The following is a 27,249-nucleotide window of genomic DNA, read 5'->3' as shown; positions in this document are numbered from 1 at the left end:
TTGTAAATTTATTAAAACGCAACGCGAGCGACGAACTACGCAGAAAACCGGAGGCAGGCATGTATAGGCTAGGCCTTGAGAGATTCAACTATGACTATTGAAGTTTATAGAGTACTCCCTCCCGTATCACAAATTGCGGTGCGTAATGGTTATGAGTTAGCTGCGACTTATACACAAGACCCTCAGGTGTAAGGTACACGCGCGCTCTGCAAGTTTTGCTCCTTGTACAGCGCCAAATCTTCTTCCAGACACTGGTATTAGGCGAATTCCAGTAATATGTAAAGCCATTGTAAATCAAAATCTGCTTTCCAGCGGCGTTGTATACCATCGTCACTGTAAACAAGAAAGTTGTAGAATTGTTCGTTGTCTCAGTACCCACAATACAAGCCTTCTTAATTTTACTGTAAATGGGTTTAGTAAATTCATAGACATATATTAAGGATTAGTAGTCCTATAATATTTTTTTCATCAGCAGCTTTAGTAGGGTGATTGTTAGCGTATATAATACCTACATGAGTTTATGTTACAAAAGTATCTGCCACGCCTGTAATTATTTTGAGGTTGTGCAATATAAAGGACTGGATTTGTATTGTATTGTAGTGTATTTACCTCAATAAATCATACGATATAGTTTTTGTAGGTAAAATTTGTAGGGAAAACCACAATAATCGAAAAGCCTTAATCAAAAAGTAAAATAATCTAAAGCACTAGGTAAGTATATATCCAACTTAAGTATACTTACATATATATACATATGTATATGTATATATATATGTAAATACAAAAAAATATTGACGATTAAAGTTTAATATACATATTGTTCCTTATCAAAAATCTCGGCGCTAGGTGACAATGATCCAAGTGAGCCTTCATAACAACCAGATCAGGAGACAAATGCAGCCGAGCAGTGCATGCACCGCCCGTGGTGCAGCGCCAGATCTTCTTATAACCACTGGTGTGGGCGTTGCAGTAGTACGTGAAACCTTTGTATATCGCTAATTGCTTTCCGGCGCGATTATGTACCATTTGTACTGGAAAATAATATGATAAAAATAATATTGTAGTATGCAAGAGTCGTTTAAGAGTGAAGAACATTTAGAGGTTTATAATATAAACCTGTAGTAATATTATTAATTATTGACTAACACACGACAAACCTTTCGGTTAACCACCTTAAAGTTTTTTCGTAAAATTCGTAAATTTCGTATAAATTAGAAGAAGTACAACTATACTATTCAAGGGCGACTTTATTTCTTAAATGTCATACTATAATTTAACGGTAATTTCATTAAAGAAAGGCCTGCACTCGTCAGTTTTCTTTGTATTTCAGTATACCAGTTAAGTGATGACATCTAAAATGACGACAGGGCTAATAGTAAGTTTCTCTAGTAACACATTGAAATATGTACGAGTATGTAGAATTAAAACTAACTATTAAACTCTTTACATAACTTACCAGCTAATAACGAATTTCCAAAATACACGTTAAGCAAATCAAGTGAAATTACTAATTCCTTGAATAACTTTGGATGCAGTGGAAACATAGTTGTTGCTCATATAACAAAACATGGCGGCGGATTAATAGGTAGTTATTTTTTTTCTTAATGATTCAGCATGTTTATGTATACCTATTGTTTATCCTATTTTAGTATAAACTCCATTCCTAATGATAAAGCACGGGGGTGGATGGCGATGCTCATCAATAATTTTAATGACACTGTAATCCGGCGACAGATGCAGTCTAGCAGTGCACCCCCCGGAGCCGCAGCGAGTGCATCTCCAGTACTTCTTCCAACCGTTAGCGCTGGTCACGTTGCAGTAATATGTGTGGCCGTTGTATATAACTAGCTCCTTTCCCAAGTGGGTGCGGACGATTTGTACTGGAATCAAATGAACTGGTTTAACTTTCTGGAAAATGTGTTACCTTAATGTAACCCCTTATGCTTGGAACACTTTAGTACGTTGCAAGCATACGGTATTACACACAGTATATGCGCAAATATGGCTGCATGATTTTTTTTTTTGTTATGACTGCCTATGTATTTATTTTATTTAATGTGAGTAGTATTTTTTCTAATATGAGTTAGGCTTGCTAGTGAGAATTAAAATACGTAGGAAAAAAAGTAAGTAGTATTTATTTTAATAAGAAAACAACAACGAACTAAAAGTATAATACTGTAGACAATCTCTGACACGTTGTTCAATGAAATTGTTCAAGTTGTATTTAGACAAGTAAACAAAAATAATAATTTGAGTAGTAGTAATAACATAACTTATTGCTACAAACAAGCACACATCCATGACATAAATACATCAAATACTTTATCGTCGCATTTTACAGAACGACACATGTACTTAAGAGCTCATCAACGTGCACACTAGCGCCACAGTTAAATAATCGTGATTATTTAAATTTAACGAAAGATATTGAAAAAAGGGGGTCGTTACGTACCTAATGTATTGTGTATTTAAGTACCTTTTGAATACATCAAACTAGTTTTTATGTTGGTTTCGTCGATCTAGGAACTCAAAACAAAAAACGGCCGTTTTAACTTTGTACGCATAGATTGACGAATCCAGCAACATAAAAACTAGTTTGATATATCCAAAAGGTACTTTAATACACAATACAGTACGTGGCGGCCCCCCTTTTTTCAATATATTTCGTTAAATTTAAATAATTACGATTATTTAGCTGTGGCGCTAGTGTGCACGTTGATGAGCTCTTAAGAAACCATTAAACTAATATCTAGTTTTATGTCACGATGGTTTGTATAGGTACCTACTAATTAAAACGTTTTCTGCGACATAGAGTCTCGACCTCGACGTTAATTAGGTAATTATCGCAGCAAAAGTAATAATTATTTATTTAAGTAGGTACCTATTTCAGTGCCTACTAAACTTTGGTAAACAAACCATTGCGAATCATAAAGTTTGGTGGTTGGTGTGAATGTTGCGGCTGACATTTAACCATATGCGAGTCTTCAAGCAGATGAAAGCGTGCAAGGCAGCCTTGTCGGCCACGGTTGGTGCAAACCCAAACCTTCTTGGTACCTCTCTTGTTGGTGTGCTTGCAGTAAAATGTGTAACCTTGGTACACAGCTAGCTGCTTTCCTGCTTTGTCGTGTACCAGACTAACTGTAAGAAAGTAGAGAATTGTTTGTTATTTCAAATGAAACTGTTACATATCGACAAGATAGAGCAAAAGCTTTACCTAATATACTACCTAACTACATATATAATAGTAAAATGAATACTAAAATTAAATAATCGTACATATTAATGTATTTATCGTCGCGTGGGCCGATTAGGCAGATTTTAGACAAAAAAATATTATTGTATTTGTTTTTTTTATTATGCGTTAATGTCACTAAAAAACTAATATATGTCGATACAATTGTAGCTCTTAACCAGTGACAAGAATAGGTAATTTAAATACAGACTATCCATAGTACCTACACCTACACGTTTTCCGTTTGGGAAACAAATGAAAATAGTAGGTAACAACAAACTGGTTTGATCTTTAAAGCATAGGAGTACCTTATTTAACAACATCATTTCACAAAAATTAACAATACCTTCGAAAGAGAGTTGATACTTCACGGAGAACATATTTTAGTTAAGGTTGACTCACGCTAGATCGGGCCGGGGCCGGGCCGGAGCTTCGTAATTTTGAACAGCTAAAAATGTATTCTAAATAGTTTTTATTTGAGTACCTAGATTTAGCTGCCTCCTAAACTTTAATATACAAACCATTGCGAATAACAAACGTTGGAGCTTGGTGAGAATGTAGCGGCTGGCATCTAATCATGCATGAGTCCTCAAGCAGATGAAACCGGGCTCGGCAGCCTGTGCCACGGTTGGTGCAACCCCAAATTTTAGTACCACTCTTGTTGGTGTGCATACAGTAAAATGTGTAACCTTGGTACAAAGCTAGCTGCTTTCCTGCTTTGTTTTGTACCATTCTAACTGCAAGAAAGTAGAGAATTGTTTGTTATTTCAAATGAAGCTGATATGGGTCGATAGATAGAGTAGGAGTGCAACAGCAAGCCTAGGTACTTACCTAGGTAACTAAATAAAACGAATGCTAAATACTCGTAATCGGATTCATTTGTTTAGTTATCGTATCGTGGGGCGATTAGGCAAAAAAATTGTATTTTATTTTGTAAAAAGACGAAAAAAACTTAAAATCATTAAAATTAGAATAACTGGATGCATCACGTCACGAATTAAGGAAAAAACTGTACTTAAGGACTAATAAGTACCTACATCAAAAGAGAGTCCATAACAAAAGTCACTTTACACCTCAGAGAAATCACTATTAATAATTAGTCATTTCAGTAATTCCACTATCGGAATAACAAACTAAAAAAGAAATGTATTTTAATGACTTTTTATTATCACCATGTAAGCCACTTAGTACTGTACTGTTATGCTTATACATATATTTGGATGAAAGAAATTAATTGATTTAAAATAATTAAATTTTAATATACACTCCATCACGTACGAGAAACTGTGGTGGCGCATGAGAATGCTCCGGTCGAGATTTGATCACTCGCCAATCCCTCGAGAGGTGAAACCGAGCGCGGCAGTGGCCGTAGTTCGTGCACACCCAGATCTTCTTTCAGCCGCAGGTCGTCGGCATGGCGTAGAACGTGTAGCCGCGGTACAGAGCCAGCTGCTTGCCTGCTCGGTTGTGGACCATCTGGACTGTAATTGAATGTAGAATTTAGGTAGTTACTTTAGAGAAAACTACTGCCAGATTTGAATCAGAGTATCGATGTTTGTAAGAAGCAAACCTCCAGAAACAAACTACGTTAATTTCAAACTAGACATTATTTTGTGGACCAACAACCTAAAAGTTTGCTATCAAACCTTTATATACACTCCGTCACGTATAACAAACAAAGGCGGCGTGTGTGAATGCTGCGGTTGAGATTTGATCACTTGAAAATCAGGAGACAGGTGAAGACTGGCACGACACGGGCCGTAGTTCGTGCACACCCAGAACATCTTGCTGCGGTTCTTATTGGTGTGCATACAGTAAAATGTATAGCCTTGGTACAATGCTAGCTGCTTTCCTGCGCTGTTGTGTACTATTCTTACTGCAAAGTGAAGTTATGATGTTTACTATTAAAGTTTAAGTAGTTTTAGTACAAAGTAAAATGAAGGAATAAACCCAGTTACTCAAACGTCAAAAAAACATAAACAAAATTTGCGTTTCATTGTTTGCCTTAAGGGCCCCACTGATTACAGTCCGCCGGATGGTATCGGCCTGTCACTGTCAGGTAGGATAAAATTTTGACAATTCCAAACAACTGACAGGCCGATACCGTCCGGCGGACTGTTTATTAGTGGGCCCCTTTAACTAATGTCAAATCAAATATCTAACTATATGGCCCAAATAGTTGAGTGTGCTCAGAGCATAAAAAGGTCAACCACGGCGTTGCATGAACAAGAGATTTCCTTTGGCAGAATTGGTCCTTAGGACCCAAGGATGGATTTAAGAAGTGTAGCCACCCAGATTTTTGATGCAGGTGGGGGGTGGGGGGGTTTTTAAGCGTCTGCGACGTCTGAGGTTAATATTTCTTTAAGTTTAGGTTCTAAGTCAAGTTTAGTAACATTTTCAACTAAATCAAAGATGTAGACAAAAATTTGATCGAAATCGGTTCAGCGTTTATTGATTTCCCATACAATCCTACACCTTACCTTTCATTTTTAAGGTATTTTTTGTAATAAAAACTATCCTATGTTCTTCCCCGGGACTCAAACTATCTCTATACCAAAATTTTATCTAAATCGGTTCAGCGGTTATTGAATCCCCATAAAAATTCCCTCCTCCCTTTTCACACCCTTAAGGGATGATTTTTGAGATTAAAAGTATGGTATGTTATTTCCTGGGACTCAAACTATCTCTATACCAAAATTTTATCTAAATCGGTTCAGCGGTTATTGAATTCCCATAAAAATTTCCTCCTCCCTTTTCACACCCTTAAGGGATGATTTTTGAGATTAAAAGTATGGTATATTATTTCCTGGGACTCAAACTATCTCTGTACCAAATTTTAACTAAATTGGTTCAGCAGTTTAAGCAAGAGAGGAGTTAAAAAGAAGTATATTTTTTTCATATTTTATGTGCTTTTACTTCGGAATGGTGTCATTATGATATCAGAAATGTATTCGGCACCCCCGATTTATACGAAAACGATACCAAACTTGGCCTAGTAACTTAAATGATATAGATATCAAAAACACATTGAGAGCCCCCACCTAAAAGTTACATAAAAAATCTCGGTGGCTCCAATTTTTGAATCCATCCTTGGGTCCTAAGGACCAATGCTGCCAAAGGAAATCTCTTGTTCATGCAACGCCGTATGTTAGGCCCAGCACCATCCGCTAAAAGGTAAATAACTAAATCACAGTAATTGCATTCATGTTACATGTTCGGACAGATTTAAAAATATTTTAAGATTTTTTTTTAATTGCACTAATGACACATTACGAGTACAAAATGTGGACGATTTTCACTAAAATAAACAAAATAATTACTTGTAACACATTTAGTTGCCCAGATTTCATCTTTTAATATGAAGAACATAAGAATGACAAAAAAATCGAGAGCTACCATGCCAGAACAGACACAACGGGTACACTACATAATTCCGAAATATTCTATGCCGAATTTTAGAATATCGAATTTTATTATTCCGTTTTTTAAATGCTCGACCCATCAAAATTCTGACTGTCGTAATTACGAACGATGAAAATCACGAAAGTGTATATTTCCTAATAGAAAAAAAGACGAGTTTTTAAAATTCCGAACCACATAATTCCGATAGTGATAAACACCGAATTTAACATTTACGATTTTTGAAATCACGAAATGCCATTATTCCGAAAATTTGAATTCCGATTCCACGTGACTCCTATTTTAAATATCCCCATTTTTTTAATTCCGAATTTATCGATTCGTGCTCCGCATCTGCTCCGGCGCTACGGGCAAAGCAGCCCATTCACCCTTGCGTATCAAAGCGCAGGCACAATAAATGCTCGCCTCCGCAGCTTCGGCTTGCTGGTCAGACCAACAGTTGGTTTTCTTGGGGGTTGCAGTTCTAACCTAACCTAACCCACTTTTCAGACAACAGTTCATTTCTTGGGGGACGCAGTTTTAACCTAACCTAACCCACTTTTCTGGCAACAGTTTGTTTTCGTGAGGTCGCAGTTCTAACCTAACCTAACCCACTTTTCTGCCAACATTTTGTTTTCGTGGGGTTGCAGTTCTAACCTAACCTAAGCCACTTTTCTGGCAACAGTTTTTTTGTTGGGCTCCGCATCTGCTCCGGCGCTACGGGCATAGCAGCCTCTCCGCCCTTGCGTAGCATTAGTGCCTGCGCTTTGCTACGGCGAGCGAGGGCTGCTTCTCCTCCGCGCCTCCGGCTTTTTACATACACTCTAGGGGTAGGACAGACAAGACCACGTGGATAGTGGGGTGCTCCGATTCGGATTTTGGTTAGTTAGACTTAAAAAAGTGCGTTTAAGTTTTATTTTGAAAATCACGAATTTCATTATTCCGAGTTTACAAAAGATCGAATTACTTTATTTCCGATCGGTCAATAATATTTCGGAATAGACAAATTCGGAAAAAAAAATCGGATTTTTTCTAAATCGGAACTTTAAGCTTTCGTCCATATGAAAATCGGATTTTAAGTAAGTATTCGGAAATAACACAGTCGTGATTTTCTTCTTTCGTGGTTTTCAAAGTCGTAATTTCGATATTTCGGACATATAAAAAATCGGGATTATGAAAATCGAGGTTATGAAAGTCGGAAAAACATATTTCGGAATATTTGGGTGTTCCCAGTCGCATGGGTGCAGGCGCCCATGCCGCGGCCTAGTACTTTATAAAAATAACCAAATCAAAAGATTAAAGTTTATAATATATTCCATTGCGCATCACGAACTTCGGAGGCGGATGACAATGTTTGACTTGAGACTCCTCAGAGTTGAACACCAATCCGTCCGGAGTGAGGTACAGGCGAGCGGTACAGGCGCCCGCGCCGCAGCTCGTACAACGCCAGTATTTCTTCCAGGATGCAGTTTTTGGCGAGTTACAGTAGTAGGTGTAGCCTTGGTATAATACTAACTGCTTGCCGGAGGAGTTATACACCATTGTTACTGGAATAATTCATTTAAAAATGATCAATAAGTACCCAGCACCAAAATAATGATAAATATTAAACTTTACATGGAGGAATCATTTCATAATTTAGTTACATGTCACGGACAACAACAGGCGTATAGATATAATAGAAAATATCCTAAACATGCGTTTATATAGTAGTTATAAGGATTTTATCAAGGATGGGGTGTATGTTAAAATTAAATTAATTGGACCAGCTTTATGTGTATACTTATACATTTTAATGTTATTAGATACCTTGGCATTTTCAAAATTACCCGGCTTTCAAAAATATGAAAATGCACCTTACATATTATGAGTTATGTAATATTATTATTTATTTACGTCAAGTGAAATGAAGCTTCTTATGAAAAAATAAAATTATTTAACCTACACGTACACATGTACAAATAGAGCTGTTTTATTGCGTAAAAATGTGTTTTTAATTTAATTTTTAAGTTTTACATATACTCCGTTTTCAATGACGTATTTATGTGCATCATGAGAATGTTTTAATCTGGCATTATGTACTTTGCAGATGCTGTCTTCCGTCTTCGTGACAGTAAATCTGGCTTTGCACGTATTTTTCTTAAGACAGCACCAATATTTCGTGTTTCCTTGGGCCTTGTCGCTGTAAAACGGGTATCCCTCGACGAGAGCTAGTTGCTTGTTAGCTGGACTCCGAACGAACTCGATTAGAAAGTCCTCTAAAAAAGATTTATTTAGTTATTACGATGTTTTAAATTTAAGGCAAAACCTACGATCTGGATTACACTCAAGGGCAATGAATAACACTTTGTGTGTAAATTTTGAATACATATATGTTTAAGGAATAATAAATAATAGGTTACCTACAACATAACGATAACTGGTGGGACAACCCGAAAACCCCGGCGGTCGTTTTTCAAAATGATTATAAAGAAAACATCAAATGTTTATATGTTTTTTTTTATCACTCAGTTATTTTTTTAAATTTACATTACTTACTACATTATATTATAAATGCAATAAGTACCTAAAACCGACATTTTTTTATTTTTATATTTTATTTATTGGGAAAGCAAACAGAAATAAGTGAGCTGGAGATAAGTTTACAGAGACACACTTATTTCCTTAACAGCTCTCACTAATAATAAACATGTATAACAGAAATATACTACACTTAACTACTCTTAAGGCACTAAATACAATTATTAATTTACTAACACTACATAGATGCTAAGCTTATCAAACAGAATGATGATTACTAAGAGAGAAAGAGACGAAATGTAAGCAAGAATAATACATTCTATTTATGGGTGTAAGAAAAGTCTCGGCTTCGTCTCGGCCGACAATTACATGTCATGTGATCTGAGTCTTGAGGCTTTCTTATTTACTGTGTGTGTATACTCGTACAATGTTTCTATTCAACGGAGCCAGAAAGCGGCAACTTTGTTTAGCGCAAAGGGCTGAAAATTAACGCGTACCAAACGGAGGCCAGAAAGAAGTTTAAGTTACGTGTTTAGCAATTTTTACATATATCCCATTCTTTATAATGTATTTGTTTGCGACATGCGTATGTTGCAATCTCGCGTGATGAAGTGTGGATATTAATTGCCCGTTTTTGATAGTAAAGCGCGCTTTGCATATACGATGATTCGAGCATCGCCAATACTGATTTCTGCCACGCGCCCTAAGACGGTTAAATGAGTACCCGTTGACGAGCGCTACTTCCTTGTTTGCGTGGTTCCGGACGAACGCAACTGGAAAAATAAATTCAACCTTAGCCACTTCAATAATATAGGCAGATGGCAATGCTCAAGTACACTCTTGTAGACAATCCCTGCAGGGTTCAAATACAGACAATTACATGTCACAGCAGGCAAGCAACAATTTTTTATTTTATAAAAAATGGTAAAAATAAATAATCTAAAGAGTATCTTGGCTCAATGTTGGATAGCTGCGCGTCAGGTACGATACAACATAATATGTACCATTATATTATACCATTCACTTGTACAATCTCGCTTGGATTGTCTCAATGAGATTGGGGAGAGTGCAACAAAATCGACTCTGAAAGATCTCCAAATTACACAAAATAAAATAATCAAAATACATTTTCATTATGACTTCCTCACTACAACAAGTCTAACAAACCTAAAAATTAAGTTAATTTTATAACAAACTAAATGTATATTACGATTTAACATTAAGAAATGTGATTATGCTTACTGGTGAAAATCACTACGTACATATTTTAAGTGAAATGTAAAATTTCTTATGAGAAAAATAAAATTGTTTAACCTAAACATGAACAAATAGAGCTGTTTTATTGCGTGAAAATGTGTCTTTAATTTAATATTTATATTTTACATATACTCCGTTTTCAATGACGTATTCATGTGCATCATGAGAATGATTTAATCTGGCATTATGTATTTTGCAGATGCCGTCTTCCGTCTTTGTGACAGTAAATCTGGCTTTGCACGTATTTTTCTTAAGACAGCACCAATATTTCGTGTTTCTTTGGGCCTTGTCGCTGTAAAACGGGTATCCCTCGACGAGAGCTAGTTGCTTGTTAGCTGGACTCCGAACGAACTCGATTAGAAAGTCCTCTAAAAAAGATTTATTTAGTTATTACGATGTTTTAAATTTAAGGCAAAACCTACGATCTGGATTACACTCAAGGGCAATGAATAACACTTTGTGTGTAAATTTTGAATACATATATGTTTAAGGAATAATAAATAATAGGTTACGAACAACATAACGAAAACTGGTGGGACAACCCGAGAAACTCGGCGGTCGTTTTTCAAAATGATTATAAAGCAAACATCAAATGTTTATATGTCTTTTTTTATTATTCGTTACTTATTTTTTAAATTTACATTACATTATATTATAAAGGCAATAAGTACCTAAAACCGAGAATTTTTTATTTTTTTATTTTATTTATTTGGAAATCAAACAGAAATAAGTGAGCAGGAGATAAGTTTACAGAGACACACTAAGGACATTCACTTATTTCCTTAACAGCTCTCACTAAAACATGTATAACAGAAATATAGTACACTTAACCACTCTTAAGGCACTAAATACAATTATTAATTTACTAACACTACATAGATGCTAAGCTTATCAAACAGAATGATGATTACTAAGAGAGAAAGAGACGAAATGTAAGCAAGAATAATACATTCTATATGGGTGTAAGAAAAGTCTCGGCTTCGTCTCGGCCGACAATAGGGTATTTTCCTACTAGTCAAATAAGTTACTTTTATAGAACTGTCAAAACGATTAGCTAAATCTGTGTTTTTCTAATAATTATGTGGTGCTTTATTTCATGCATGGTGTAAAATAATTTATTTTAAATACAGTATATTTCCCTGTTATATGTGATCTGAGTCTTGCGGCTTTTTTATTCACTGTGTGTGTATAACATTTTTCTATTCAACGGAGCCAGAAAGCGGCAACTTCGCTTACCGCAAAGGGGTGAAAGTTAACGCTTACCAAACGGAGGCCAGAAAGGAGTTTAAGTCTCATGTTTAGCAAGTTTTACATATATCCCATTCTTTATAGTATATTTGTTTGGGACATGCGTATGTTGCAATATCGCATGATGAAGTGCGGATATTAATTGCCCGTTTTTGATAGTAAAGCGCGCTTTGCATATACGATGATTCGAGCATCGCCAATACTGATTTCTGCCACGCGCCCTGTGACGGTTAAATGAGTACCCGTTGACGAGCGCTATTTCCTTGTTTGCGTGGTTCCGGACGAACTCAACTGGAAAAAAAATTAAACCTTAGACACTTCAATAATATAAATTACTAAAGGACATACACAGGAATATAAAACTAAAACCATTACTGAAGTGGATTATGTATTATGTATGTTGAATTAAACACATATTTCGCACTGGTTCTTTATTTATATAAAATACGTGTTTTTGGTACAAATCTAAATCGAAAAGTCATCTTATTTTTATATGTCATTGTTTAAATGTAGAAAATCAATAAAACTAAATCAAATAAGGTTTTAATACCGAACATTCTCGGCCCCTTTAACAGAAAATTAACTTAAATTATACGAGCTAATCTAGCTAATTAATAGGTAACAAAATAATTTTGTTTATTGGCCTAACGAAAACACCTTTCTGGGTTCTGACTTGGACAGACCGTACTAAATTGTCCGATGTATTTTTATTAATAGATATTATTTTACCCAGCGGCCAACAAGCAGGTGGAGTAGCTTCATCTTTTAACAAAACAATTTGTCCAATATCTAAATTGGTCCTTCTCTGCAGCCACTTGCTTCTTGGTTGCAGCTCACTCAAATAATTATTATAAAACTGTACCCAAAACTTTTGTTTTATTTGAGTAATTTTTTGATACATATTTAATCTATTTTCTGCTTTATCAACAATACTAGGCTCAGGAATATCTGAAATTGGAGATCCAATTAAAAAATGAGCCGGTGTTAGGCAAACAATATTGTCGTTATCAGGGATGTCAAAAACTGAGCATAAAGGCCTTGAATTCAGAATACCCTCAATCTGAACAAGAACTGTGTAAAAAAATTCATAAGTCAATCTGACATTACCTAAATATCTTTTCAATAAACTTTTAACAGACTTAATTCCAGCCTCGTAAATTCCACCCATGTGGCTGGCAAGAGGAATTGTGAATTTCCACTCTATGCAACTGACATTACAATAGTCTATTACTTGACTATATGAAGTATCATTTTTAAATAACTGATACAATTTATGAAGCTCGTTATTTGCTCCTTTAAAATTTGTAGCATTATCCGAGTACAAATGTGTACAGTAACCTCTGCGACTAATAAATCGTTTCAAGGCGCAAATAAAGGCTTGTGAGGACAATTCTGTAACTAGCTCTAGGTGTATTGCCTTAGTTGACAGACATATAAACAAGCATACATATCCTTTGGTGTACTTACAGTTTCGAAGCATAGAATTTCGAATGTATACTGCTCCGCTAAAATCAACACCAACATGTAAGAAAGCTCGTGTTAAAGTGACTCTTGGAGCGGGTAAGCTAGCCATCTGCTGCTCACAGGCTTCAGCATTGTATCTGACACAGCGAACGCATCTATGTATGACTTTTCTGACTTCCATACGACCGTTAATTGGCCAATATTTTAACCTTAGTCCGAAAAGCGTGCCTTGTATGCCTATGTGCAACAAACGAAGGTGAAACTGTTCTATTAACAGAGTTGTCACGTGTTCTTTACCTGGTAACACTATCGGGTGTGCTTGACTGTAAGGTATGTTAGAATTTTGAATACGACCACCCGTACGAATAATATTATCGTCATCAAGAAAAGGGTTGAGCTTACGTAGAGGGCTTGACTTGTAAGTGTGTAAGCTACGAACGTCAGTGTGTTTATTCTCACTAGTAGTACTATTCGAGTTTATGTTATTTGTGGACTGTATAATACGTGATTTCAATGTGTGTAACTCTTGGTACTCCTTAGAGAAATGTACACGCTGAATCGTTTGAATTATGAAGTTGTGTGCACTTTTCAGTTCCTGTGTTGTGAGAAAAGACACAACTTTAGTCAAATTACGTAAGTTATTTATAAACCTGAACATGTAAGCTAATACTCTAGTCAGTTTGTTAAAGTTAGAATGTTTCTGAAAGTATGTATAGAAATCATCCTGTATATTTTGTTGAGTACACACAGTATGAGCGGTGCGTGGCTCGATCACTTCAATCTTCTGCTCATCGTCAGTAATCACAGGTGATGATGTCATTGGCCATGTACTAGGATCTCGAAGCAGCCAATCTGGACCGTTCCACCAGAGTGAGTTGCTCTGTAAGTTCTGTGGGTAAACTCCTCGTGTGAGTAAATCAGCAGCATTCTCTTTGGTATTGACGTAATTCCACATTTCAGACTTAGTCAATTCTATAATCTCCATTAGTCTATGAGACACAAATGTGTGTAGTTTTTTGTATGGCGACTTAATCCAGTGTAATACAATCTGTGAATCTGTGAATAATACAATGTCATGTATTTTAAATTTGTCTTTGAATGCTCTTCTCAGCTTGTCAACTAGGTGTGCTAACAATAAGCATCCAGATAGTTCAAGTCTTGGCAATGATTGAACACGAATTGGACTGACTCTTGTCTTCGCCATAACAAGACTGCAGGTGGGTTCTTTGTTAGGATATGTGGCTCTGAAATAAACAACAGCACCGAAGGCTTTCGCAGAAGCATCACTGAACCCTATCAAGGTTATCCACGTTGGTATATCAGAGAAATAGTATCTAGGGACATTAATGTTTTTGAGCTCGGGCAGATTAGCTTGAAACTCTAGCCAAGTTCTTTGTAGATCTTCTGGAATGACCATGTCCCAATCAATCTTGGCTTTCCAAATATCTTGCATGAGGATCTTGGCTATAATGACCGTTGGCGCTAGTATGCCAATAGGATCATATATTTTTGCTATTGCAGACAGTATATTGCGTTTAGTAAGCTCGAACTGTTGTAGCTCTGGAATAGCTGTAGTAAGCGCGTCGCTTTGTGGTAACCACTTCACTCCCAACGTCTTGACAGCTGCGCTAGGGGTAAAATCATATACTGTGTCATCATTTGTAGATACAGCATTTGTAAGTAGTTGAGGCTCATTCGTAGTCCATTTATGAAGAACGAAGTTTCCCTTTTGTAAAACTTCTATGAGTTGACTACAAACTTGTTGCGCCTGGTCAAGAGTGTCTGCTCCAGATAGGAAGTCGTCCATGTAACATTCAGACTCGATAATGTCAGCGGCTTCTGGATATTCTTCTTTATGTTGTCTAGCTAACATGCGCAGAGTCCGGCATGCTAGATAAGGCGCGCATTTTGTACCGTATGTTACAGTTTTTAACTGAATGCATTTTAAAGGCTCTGACTTCGAATCTCGCCATAATATTCTTTGTAGCGGCCTTTGCTCTTCTTTGACCAAAATAGTCCTAAACATCTTGACTATGTCGCAAGTGAACGCATATTTGTACATTCGAAATCTGAGTATTATGTCAAGTACGTCATTGTATATGTTCGGTCCGTCTAACATTATGTCATTGAGAGACAATCCCGACGACGTCTTGCTACTCGCATTGAAAACCGTCCTTAATTTTGTAGATCGACTTTCTGGCCTTAAAATACCTAAATGTGGCAAAAAGCACTGTGGCACTTGTGTGTGTTGAAAGTCATCAATATACTCAGCATGACCTAGCTCAATGTATTCATAAATGAACGCCTTGTATAATGTGTAGAGCGTGGGGTCTTTTTGAAACTTAGACTCAATACTTAATAAATATCGATAGGCTTTTTGAAACGAATTACCTAAATCTTGAATCTTGAACCTTTACGTTTTGTATAGGCATTTCGACTACGAAATGTCCAGTCTCAGCTTGCACTGTTGTGTCAAGAAATAACTGTTCGCAATATTTTTGCTCAGGTGTAAACACGACCTTAGGACTTACCTCTTCCTGCTGCCAAAACCTAACTAATAAATCATCAGTCGTAGGCGAGTCAACAATGTGTAAAGCAATATGAGCGCTATGTGTCTTATGTGTGCCCGATATGCATTCTTTGAGAGGACCTCCAACGACCCAACCAAAAACCGTTTCGATCAGTAAAGGTTTGTTATGTCCAAGGCTAATCTTATTGTTTAGCAACAACGAATAGAAATATTCAGCTCCTATAAGAAGGTCTATCTCGTCAGGTTCGTAAAATGTAGGGTCTGCAAGCAATTTGTTAATTTTTGCAGGAATGTTCCATGTACTTGTGTTTATTATATCCATGACAATAAATTCAAGACTCGTTGTAAAGTCAGAATGTCTAGAAGCTATGTTCGCTTTCATACATAATTGCGTTTGCTTACCTGTCACGCCAACGCCGTATATATGGTGGCTATCGTGATATAGCTTACTGTTCATCCTCTTGAGAAGCCTGTGAGCAACCATATGGATTTCGCTTCCATTGTCCAACATGGCACGCGCAGGATGCCATGATCCTGTCTCATCTTGTATATTTATTATCGCTGTAGACAAAAGAATCTGTTTATTAGTGTTTACCACATGCATTGTAGTAGGCGTCACTATATTTTTTTGACATTGTGTATGTGTAACGTCATTGACAGTTGTCGGTTTCGTTAATGTATGTGTATTGTGTGTCGGCTGTTGCAGGGAATGCTGTTGCATTGAAGTCGTAGCTGACTGTTGCTGCTGTTGAGCTGTAGATTCTGTAGCGATAGCAATGTTCGCACGTTTAGGGGGAGGGTTAGCTAGGTGAATCAAACTATGATGCTTACCGTGGCATGTAGAGCACGACTTTTTGGAGCATTTATGTTTGGCAGTGTAAGGCTGTAAGCAATTGTAGCACAAAAACTTGGATTTTATGTAGTGTATACGTTTGTCAACTGCCATTTCCAAAAATACACATTTGGCTATATTATGTTGCCCTTGACAAAGAGTACATATTTCATTACAGTCATCAGATGTAGAGACGTGTACGAGCTTGGGGGTTGATTTGGATTGAGGAAACTTGTCAGATTTATTGTCATTCATAAGCTCGAATGCTGTTGCACGCAGCTTAAGGAAATCTAAAAGCTCCTTTATTGTAGGAATTGAAGTCTCTTTCCTTGTCAACTCCCATGCCGCCCTCAGAGAATTGTCTAACTTCTGAGTATATTATAAACTAAAAGTACATCCCATTGTTGTACCGGCAGGTTTAAAGCACTTAGAGAATCTAGACTTTGTTGTAATACATTTAAGAACTCTTTTATGTTAGATCTGTTAAGTATAGGAAAACTCATAAAGCTCTTTAAGTGAAAGTTTACAATAATAGTTTGGTTTTCATACCTGTTTTCTAGTATACTCATAGCTTTACCGAAATTTCCGTCGAGAATCAGAAGAGAGTTAATCAAACCCGCAGCTTCGCCCTTCAAGCAGCTCTTCAGATACTGCATGCGTTGCAGCTCCGGCACGTTTCCTCCGTCCATGGCACACTGGAACAGGTTTTTAAACGCAGGCCACTCGCGTATGTCACCGCTGTATGTCGGAAGCTCTAATTTTGGGAGTTTGTACACCGGTTGACTTTTTGCTTTGATGTCCTCTTCTTTTTTCTCCAACAGTTTGTTAATGAGCGCTCTAGTTTGGTAATATCTGGACTCCATGATCGATCGTTCCTCGTCGGCTTTCTTCTCGTCTTGTTCTAAGAGCTCAATTGCCTGTTGAACTTGATCGAATTTCTCCATTTGTGTAGATAAGTCGGCACATCGCAACTTTATCTCATCTATGTTCAAACTATCTTTGTCGCATGAATTCAATCCAGTAACGTAGTTTACGATTCTGGTCACCTTACCTTTTATTATACTTCTTGTACTTTTTAACGTTTTATATTCTTCCGTGTCCGTCATTATGTGTGTAACGGTTGTTACGTATTTCGGCACGAAATATTCTTATTTATGCACTGTTGGCTCAAGTAGGACCAAAAATGAAGTGGATTATGTATTATGTATGTTGAATTAAACACATATTTCGCACTGGTTCTTTATTTATATAAAATACGTGTTTTTGGTACAAATCTAAATCGAAAAGTCATCTTATTTTTATATGTCATTGTTTAAATGTAGAAAATCAATAAAACTAAATCAAATAAGGTTTTAATACCGAACATTTACCATTAAAATAACTAAAACTAAAAATTAAAAATACCTATCAAAATTTGGTATTATACCGTCGGGAGGGTTTGTGATTGAAGTTCTCTGCGCGAGAAAGCTGCCCACGCGGGGCGGGGGTCGCCCGTTGCCTCCCTCAGTCGACGACGAAGAAGAGTAACGAGATTTCGTTTAATATTTAGAAAATACGTATAACTTATAACTAATATAACTACAATTAACATTTTTTTATATATAATCCATCCTTTACGATGTATTTGTCTGCGGCATGGGTGTGTTTAAGCTTGGCGTTGTGTAGGGCGGAGCTATTTTCATATTTAGTGATGGTAAACCGCGCTTCGCACATGCTATGTTTAAGACATCGCCAATATTGTTTATATCCTCTGTCCGTCAAGCAGTTATACGGGTACCCGCCAAGGAGCGCCAGCCGCATATTCGACTTAGTCCGGACGAACGTAACTGAAAAATTCAAGCATGCTCATTAATAAACTCTATAGTACATAGTACACAAACTTGCCATACACATCCTTTGCTCGCTAATAGTACATTGTGCAACGTGGGGTTGTTATTCCCGACAGCCGCAGGCTGGAGGAAATTAAGGCCCCGAGTTAGCAATTTTCTTACCCACGGAATTATACACAATGTTTTTCATCACACTAGCGAAGAAAAAACTAAATTTTAAGCGATATAATTCTTAAATACGGCGACATTTCAAATATTCGTCCGCCATATTGTCATTTTTGACAGGCATGGATTAGGCATCGTTGGCACAGATCTATTCGGCATTCGGCTACGATTGAAAATTGTGTAAAAATATTATAAACGGCTATTAAATTAATCAAATAAAATATACATTATACAATATATATAATATAGTGTAAATTCGACAAATTAAATATTTTTAAAGATAAACAAAATTATTCTCTCTTATACCTTGACTTTAAGTATTTTACTTATTACCTACATGTTTCGTGTAGTGTGAATTAGTAACATGATAAAAAAAGCCATAACTCCCTAGGAAGTTATAGTTTTTTTCACAATCCATGACTCCCACGGGAACAATATGGGCCTATGTCCTTCAGTACACCTGCATGAAATAAGGTCTTTTTCGAGCAATTTTGATGAATGAGTTTTATCTTTCCCACACGACAAAACTGTTGGGTATAGAGGGAGCTTTTAATTCTCAGTAGCTAAAATCGGGAATGATCTGCCTGCACCTCTAAGAAATAATGTGTCCCAAAATACTTTTAAAACTTAACTGAAATCAATATTACTCTTTAAACAGAAAAATACTTTAGCACCCTTGGAACACCTAAAATGAACAGTAGTGGGTAGGTATCTAGGAACCTATAAATTTTTCATGTCTTGCCGTAGCTAATAGTTTTATTTTATTTTTTTCCCATGCCTTTTTCTTATGCCTTACCCTTGTTAAGTTAACTTAGATTTAGTTTTAATAAATAAAAAAACCCTGGTTTTTATATTTATTGTTTTATGTAGGTATAATTAGGGGTGAACTGAAAACCGGCCCTGCGATAGCTAGTCTGTAACACAGGAAGTGCACCCCATTATTAAATGTCTCAATAACTTTACAGTTCGGTAAAGTCACCTAAAAACAAATACCGTTAGACCAGGATAACTCTGTAACGATTTTGACAGCACAGATTGTACAAGTGTTAGGATTCTATACGTCATCATTTCATAGAAGTTTGAAGTTTAAAAGAACACTTGCACAGTCTGGGCTATCAAAATCGCTGCAGACATATCTTGGTCTATCTCTAGTCAATTTTGAGCGCTTGTATTATAATTTGAGTCTTAAACTTTAACATATACCCCGTCATTTTAACAATTAAACTTTAACATATACCCCGTCCTTTATGATATATTTGAACGCTTCATGTGGATGTTCCAGATTTATGTTGGCCATGGCATTCATGGTGTAGCTGTAGGTGAAGCGGGCCTTGCAGATTTTATTTCTAGTACAGCGCCAATACTGTGTTTTAGTAGTCTCTTTTTCACAGTAGAAAGAGTATCCATTTATAAGCGCTAGTGGTCGATTTGCGGTATTCCGGACAAATTGAACTGGAAATATTGAGTATAGTTTAGCCACTAGTAGTTTCAGATTTTTATATCGTCGGCAATAATATATGTACATAGGCACAAATTCTTGATAAATATATGTGTTATAGTTGACTGTCAACAAAATATTGTTCTTGTCATATCCGACCTGTAGACATGGCCGCCATTTGGTAGGCTGTTGTACTTTGTGCACGCAATTTTGTGTAATAAATTAAATATATACCTACACTCAGTATGGCAAAACCTTTGTAATAATGAAGATCCTGCGGTCTTCGTGGAATATTTAGTTATTAGATATTAGTCATAATAAATTTTAAAGCTCTGTTAATACGATAGAAATACAAATAGGTAGTAAATTTTGAACGTTTGTATTGTAAATAAAAGTATCACTGTTTTCAAAATTATTTTAATAGGTTGCTCACTACTTGTCACTTACTGCGGTGTGTTAAGGTCGGCAACACATGTGGAGCTGCAGGGATCCAGGATACGGTGACTGCTTACCATCAGGTGGACTGTATGCTAGTTTACCGCCGATGTAGTATAAAAAATGTCAAACTTAAAGCAGTGTGGTGCTCCTGTACTTAATATTTGCTGAGTATAGAAGGGGTCTCTATTGTTTCCCATAAAGTTTTAAGTCATTATTTATCTGCATTTTCGTTAGTCATAATTTGGGTTTTTTCAGATCGCGTAACTTTTCAGAATTGCCATAAAACTAACCTAACCTAACCTATCTATAGGATAACCTTACGAAAATCCTGTAAATTTTACGGTTTCAGGATTATGACCAATGATAATATAACAATCATTACATTATGACTTTCAATAATTATGTCAAACATAGGGATCTGGTATAAAAGACATAGCAATGTTGTTATTTATCACTTGTAGATATTTAATGGTACCGATGTAATGAAATTTACTGAAACTAGTTCCTGAACTACTACATAGTTATTTGTTGATTAACAGACACCCCTGATTTATTTAAAAATTGTAAACGTTAAACACTACGATAATAAGACGTATCCTACACATTTAATTCTACAGATGATTCAAAATTGGATTGCATTCGTTTTATAATTGATAATACAACAACAAAACCTGACACTCTGTATCCTAAATATGGATTATATTATAATGATTTCGAATATTTGTATACATACCTACTTTACATATTTTAAATATTTAGAAAATGCAACAGCAAAACGTTGTAATCCGAAAATTAGTCTTAAAATTATTATAGCCATATTTTTTGGTATTTTCCTTTAACCCTAAACATGTCTTTGTTACAAGCTAGATTCAACATCAAACTTGACAAACACAGAACTAGAAACTAGCCCAGCAAATATTTAGTAGGTATACGCTGTTATCCCGTCACCAAAGCTTTATAGTTTAATATACACGCCATTCTTTATCATATATTTAAACGCCTCATGCGTATGCTGCAGTTTAGCGTTGAAGATTTCTTTTTTGACCATAGAGAAGCGCGCTTTACACTGCGTGCTGCTTTGTCTCGTACAACGCCAGTACTGAGTTTCGACGTGTATCCTCTCGCGGTAAAACGTGAACCCGTTGATAAGCGCTAGTGGTTTATTGACGTCGTTCCGGACGAACTGAACTGAAAAATATAAACAAATTAGGAAATGTAAATATCAATGTAAAAAATTAGAGTGTAGAACACAACCTAAGAAGTTTCCTATTTAGATATGAGCGCTACCGGTCTCTCTCACTATTACGAACAATATACAATTATACAATGTATGTCAATACCTATAGATTCACAAAAGTCGCCAATTTGTATGGAGTTATCTATTCATGACAGAATTAATGCTTACCCTGAAACGTTCTTACCTTCGATATTGGATAGATAAAACACCCTCACTCGCATTCACGCGCCGAGTGACTAGGAACTACGTCTTAGAAAGTATTCAATTAAGAAATTTTCCAGGTTAAAATTATAAACATGATACGAACAATTATAAATATATTTTCCATATTTTTACAATAGCAAAATATGCTACACTTAATTAATTTCATATAACTAACGGACTAAATTTCTAAAGTCTATATATTCTTGCACGAATTAGGTTGTATGTAGACTAAGTCAACTTGACGTAAACACCATCCTGTACAATATAATTGAACGGTTTGTGGGTATGGTTAAGTTTCATCTTGGTCAGGAATTGTTTCCCAAACGTAGTGAAGCGCGACTTGCACACGTTTCTCCTGGTACATCGCCAGTACTGCGTCTGCATGTACGTTTTTTCGCAGTAGAACGTGTATCCATTTACTAGCGCTAGTTGTCTGTTCGCGAAATTCCGGACGAATAGAACTGAAAATAGAAAACGTACCTAAATAGTTCACGCGAAATACTTCATTTCATATAATTTAATTTCTTTGAGAACCTTCGAAAACCTTTTCATCTCCAAATTTAATGTATTTTAAAAGAGAATGTGGACGCATCTCTAGGTATTATATTGTAGCAATTTTTATAAGATTATTATAATGTAATGTTTACCCAGGTATAGGCTGTTGCATTTTTGAATGTTGCTTTATATTTTTAATGACACTACACTGAGAAAAAAAACTAACAAAAACACACTTAGAATTACAAAAATAAAACTTAATCCGGGGACAAGGAGAGTCAACTAATAGGAACAAATTGACTTTTGCAATTTCCATTTAGTAGGACATACAACTTCTATATTTGTAATTTGAAGTATGCTAGAGTAATTTCAGAAATTTGGTTTTGTTATTCCGAGAGGTGCTTTAGCAATATCGGAGGTGATGACGTCATGGGTGAAAACTAACCGTTTTGTAATTCTAAGCGTGCTTTAGCAATATCGGAGACGATGACGTCATAGGTTTTACTAAACTGTACTGCGATTCCAAGCTAGCTGTTGTTATTCTAGAGATAATGACGTCACAGGCAAAAACTAAACTGTTTGCATTTCCTCCGCCCCTAGCAAACGGGCGCCGCGAGAGCATGTCGCGCGCGTGGTAGCTACCCGTCTCTATTTCTGTCTGTATGAATAAAAAAGCGTTTGGTAGTATATCTCTGTACTAAAGAGGCACTATAAAAGCCTGTCGAGATATTCTACCCATTCCTTTCTTATTCATACAGTCAGAAAGAGACTAGTATTTATTACGCGCGCAACATGCTCTCGCGGCGCACCTGTGCTAGGGAGGTTGGAATTGCAAACAGTTTAGATTTACCTATGATGTCAGTATCACTAGAATAACAACAGCTAGCTCGAAGTTGCAGAACAATATATTCCTGTAGACACCAACTACACAGTAGGTCGCGGGTTAATATGTCCATGGCCCACAATATATCCTAAATTTATTATTTAACTTAAGTATGTTTTAAACAAAGAAGACACGAGACTCGCCCGCCCGACATCCGACACAATACTAACTCTAACCAAATGAACGTAGCAAGTAGTAAATTTTACTAAAATCACTAACATTCGTTTCGCTGTGTTGGTATTACAAAACTCGTTTAGTGATTGGTACAACAATGAACTTAAACACAACAAGTCTATCTACTAAATACCAGTAAACTTTGTAATGTCGCTATAGTAACAACTGAATTGTTATTTTAAATGGGGTAATGTTATTCCCGCGAACTCGTTTTTTAGATATTACAAAACTATGTAAGTGAGACATTTACTAAAATCATAACTTGAAATCACAGATGCTTTTTTCCAAAAATCACAAACTTTACTTGTAAAAATCGGAGAATTTTAGTAGTAATAAAAATGGATTGTAACAAATACTGAACTTTGTTTAATGCTCCATTTACTAAAGTCTGTTTGCTGAAATTAGATTTAGTATTACTGAGCTGTTTGTAGAAATAAATAAATTTTACAGAAATAGTGAAACTTCCATGATTACTACTAAAACTTCATTTTTTCCCCCAGTACAGAACTGTTTATTAATTCCTGGTGATGATTTTTCTCTCAGTGTATATGATGTTAGGTACTGTAAACGTTATAGGTTTTGGAACTTATAATAACATATCAAGTTCAGAAACATGAAGTTCACTAGATCACAGACAAAAATTTATTGTGCAAATAAATAAACTTAATAATCATAAAACTGTTAGCAACTGTGTGTTAACTTAGTACTAAGAACTAGAGCTAAAATTCTCTGGAAATAAATATCATCATCATCATCAGAAACTTAAGAGCTGCGCTCTTGTCGGTGAAGCCATCTCCATTCTCCAGGTATTTCTGCCTTCCCTCATAGCCTGATACGAGTGATACGACACGACGTCCACTTTCGCCTTTACTTGATACACGTACAGTCGTACACCCTTCTTGTTTATTTTTTTAATATTATTTATTAACTTTGCGGTAAACGCCATCTTTTATAACATATTTGAACGGTACGTGGGTATGCTGTAGCTTTATGTTGGTAATGTATATTTTTTTCTCGATAGTAGTGAAGCGCGCTTTGCACATGTTTCCCCTCGTACATCGCCAGTACTGAGTCTGCGCACACGTTTTCTCGCAGTAAAACGTGTAACCGTGTACAAGCGCTAGTTGCTTGTTTGCGGGACTCCGGACAAACTTGACTGAAATTAGTAATCGTTTAGCCGAATTTGTTCAAGGATTCTGTAGTTGCAGGTTACAACCTTGCACCAATACATTATAAATATCTACATAACCACATTATTATTATTATACTCATACCTACAGATTATATGTACTGAATTATCACTGTCTTGACCTGAGTTGTCCCTTTCCAACGCACAGCAACGTTTTTTTCGGTTTTCTAGGATAGGTAATCAATTGCTGAAGTCTATTTTAAGATACATATAAATTTATTATCAAGTCAGAGTTTAATGTAAACGCCATTTCGTATGATATACCTATTGGCCTCGTGGTTATGGTTAAGGTTAGCATTGATAACATCCCCTCCGTGAGTGACCAGAAACCGTGCCTTGCAGTTGCTGCCTCTAGTACATCGCCAGGTTTTCGTTGACTGCCGCTGACATAATAGGTGGAAGGAGTAGCCGTCGACAATCGCTAGAGGTTTGTTTTTGTTGTTCTGGACATATTGGACTGAAATAATTTAAGTACATAACATTTTGTGTCTGAAAATATTCTTTTGATATTTCTGTATAAAAACAAGATCACTTTAAGAACAAGGTACATAGGTACCAATATACATGAAACATGAAATGATGCATATGGCAAAACTTGAAGACAATGAAATAAAATATTTCTGTAAATTTATTGATCATGTTATTTAGATAACATTTTAACATAACATTAACTATAACTTCTATGTTGTAAGGGTATTTAGCTTACTGAAACTTAATCTTATACATATTTAAAAAAAAAACGATAATTTGTGACATTTGATAAAAAAAAATAACATGCTCTCGTAATCCCATATAGTATACATTTGATGTTTAATTATACCACGACGGCAATAACACCTAATACAGGCAACGTTCCATGTGGTTGGCCAGTTGCTTTAAAACGCAACTATATTTTATGGTAAACGCCATTACGCAGGGAATATCTGGATGCTTGATGACTATGCAGTAAGTTACTCTTAGTAACTATATCATGGGTGACGATAAAGCGGGCCCTACAGCAGCTGCCCCTAGTGCACCTCCAGGTGGTCTTAGCGCCCTTCTGCAGGTCCAAGTAGAACGAGTACCCGTTGACAAGCGCTAGGGGCTTGTTTGATGGGTTCCGGACGTATTGAACTGGAAAAAATAACGAATTAAAATCAGCCTTTTAAAATAACTCCATTCTGTATTCAAGTGCATTCTTGGAATTCTAAACATAAGAATTCTAAGAATGCACTATCAGTCCGTTTTGCTGTTCTGGACACCTAAGTTAATTTAGGTATACTATTCTTTATAAAAATACCAACCACATTTTCGAAGGCCTTTACTTGATTTCTAAATGCATCGTTGTGGCAGTAGCCACGTGACACCTTTTAATGCAGTACCTTTTGCTCTATAAGCCACAATTACACTGTAAGAAATGTTTCTATAAAAGTTGCAAATTTTGTTACAATTTACACAAAAAAGGGACATTTGAACTACATATGTGTTAGGTTACAAAATCCATTTCAGGATATTGCGCATTTAATTATTTATTAATTCAGTTAGTTTTTCGGCTAATTATTATCTTTATTGTATATCCTCCTGAGGCCCTCTTGTCATTATTGCAGTTTTGAATTTGGAACCTTATATATTCAATTTTAATTCAAAATTCCATTTGGATTTAATCCTTTATAAGGGTCTCAGGGACTCAGGAGGATATTTTACAGTAAACGCCATTACGTATTACATATCTGGAGGCTTGATGCCTATGCAGCAAGTGACAGCTGGTGACTACATTGTGGGTGACGATGAAGCGAGCGTTACAGCAGCTGCCCCTAGTGCACCTCCAGGTGGTCTTGGCGCCCTTCTGCTTGTCCAAGTAGAAGGAGTACCCGTTGACGAGTGCCATTGGCTTGTTTGTTTGTTTGTTCAGGACGTATTGAACTGGAAAAAATCTTCTGATTACAATCGGTCTCGTAAACTAACTTCTATGTCCAAAAGGTAAAGAATACAGTGCATATTAAGAATTTTATTAATATATTTACATTTCGTGTTTAATAAAATAGTGAAATAACTAATGTTGATGATACGAATTTAATAATCTTGAGTATCCATTATTGTTAACGTTAAATTTTCACATAAATACCATCCCTAATAATATACCGCGAGGCCTCATGCGAATGATCCAAATAATAATTGATAATCAATCCATTTCTTATAGTGAACTTCGCATAACAGTGATTGTGTCTCGTACAGCGCCAGGTTTGCTTGTTGCCGACCCTCTCGCCGTCCTTCAAGAAGAACGTGTACCCGTTTATGAGAGCTAGGTTCTTCTGAGAAGCGTTCTTGACGAACTGAACTGAAACAGTAATAATTATAAAGGTCCAAATAAAGCATGAGCTTTGATGCTATTTGGAATTATGGAAGTCAATAACCTTTGAAAGCAACTACTTATTTTACCGTTCTAATAAACTTTATGAGTTTCGAAGTTAGTAGCTTAAAAATTAAAAACACATACTATTACTGATAGAGTGAATAATAAATAAATGACAAGGTATCAAAAGTAGCAGAATATTTATTAAAAAGCATCATTTATTTAAGAAATAATTACATAAGCATTATAAGTTTAATATACCACATTTATATACTAATAGAATATTAGTACATATTACCTATTATTAAAACTGGAACTCAATTCTGATGTTAATTTCAGGTCTAGAAAAGTCACTTTCAAAAGCTGACCGATCAAATCCATGA

General features: G+C 36.0%; 1 protein-coding gene across 12 annotated transcripts in view; it reads right to left on the bottom strand.

Annotated features, from left to right (window-relative positions):
• The window catches only part of LOC134806060 (protein tramtrack, beta isoform), a 552,198-nt gene that overhangs the window by 148,609 nt on the left and 376,340 nt on the right, over nucleotides 1-27,249 (bottom strand). The window contains exon 5 of one of the 12 annotated variants that reach the window (XM_063779318.1): nucleotides 1,621-1,880. The exons of 9 other annotated variants lie outside the window; for them this stretch is intronic. In XM_063779318.1, the coding sequence (XP_063635388.1) occupies nucleotides 1,636-1,880 (245 nt within the window). In that variant the 3' untranslated portion in view covers nucleotides 1,621-1,635. Of the gene's footprint in view, nucleotides 1-1,620; nucleotides 1,881-10,503; nucleotides 10,777-11,678; nucleotides 11,948-27,249 lie in introns of those variants that run through there. 2 more of the 12 variants (XM_063779305.1, XM_063779309.1) reach the window with 2 other exon arrangements.

The sequence above is a fragment of the Cydia splendana genome, chromosome 2 (assembly GCF_910591565.1).
Source record: "Cydia splendana chromosome 2, ilCydSple1.2, whole genome shotgun sequence".
In the NCBI taxonomy this organism is placed as follows: domain Eukaryota; kingdom Metazoa; phylum Arthropoda; class Insecta; order Lepidoptera; family Tortricidae; genus Cydia; species Cydia splendana.
Note: the sequence above shows the minus strand (reverse complement) of the source record. Positions and strands in the feature narration are given on the sequence as shown.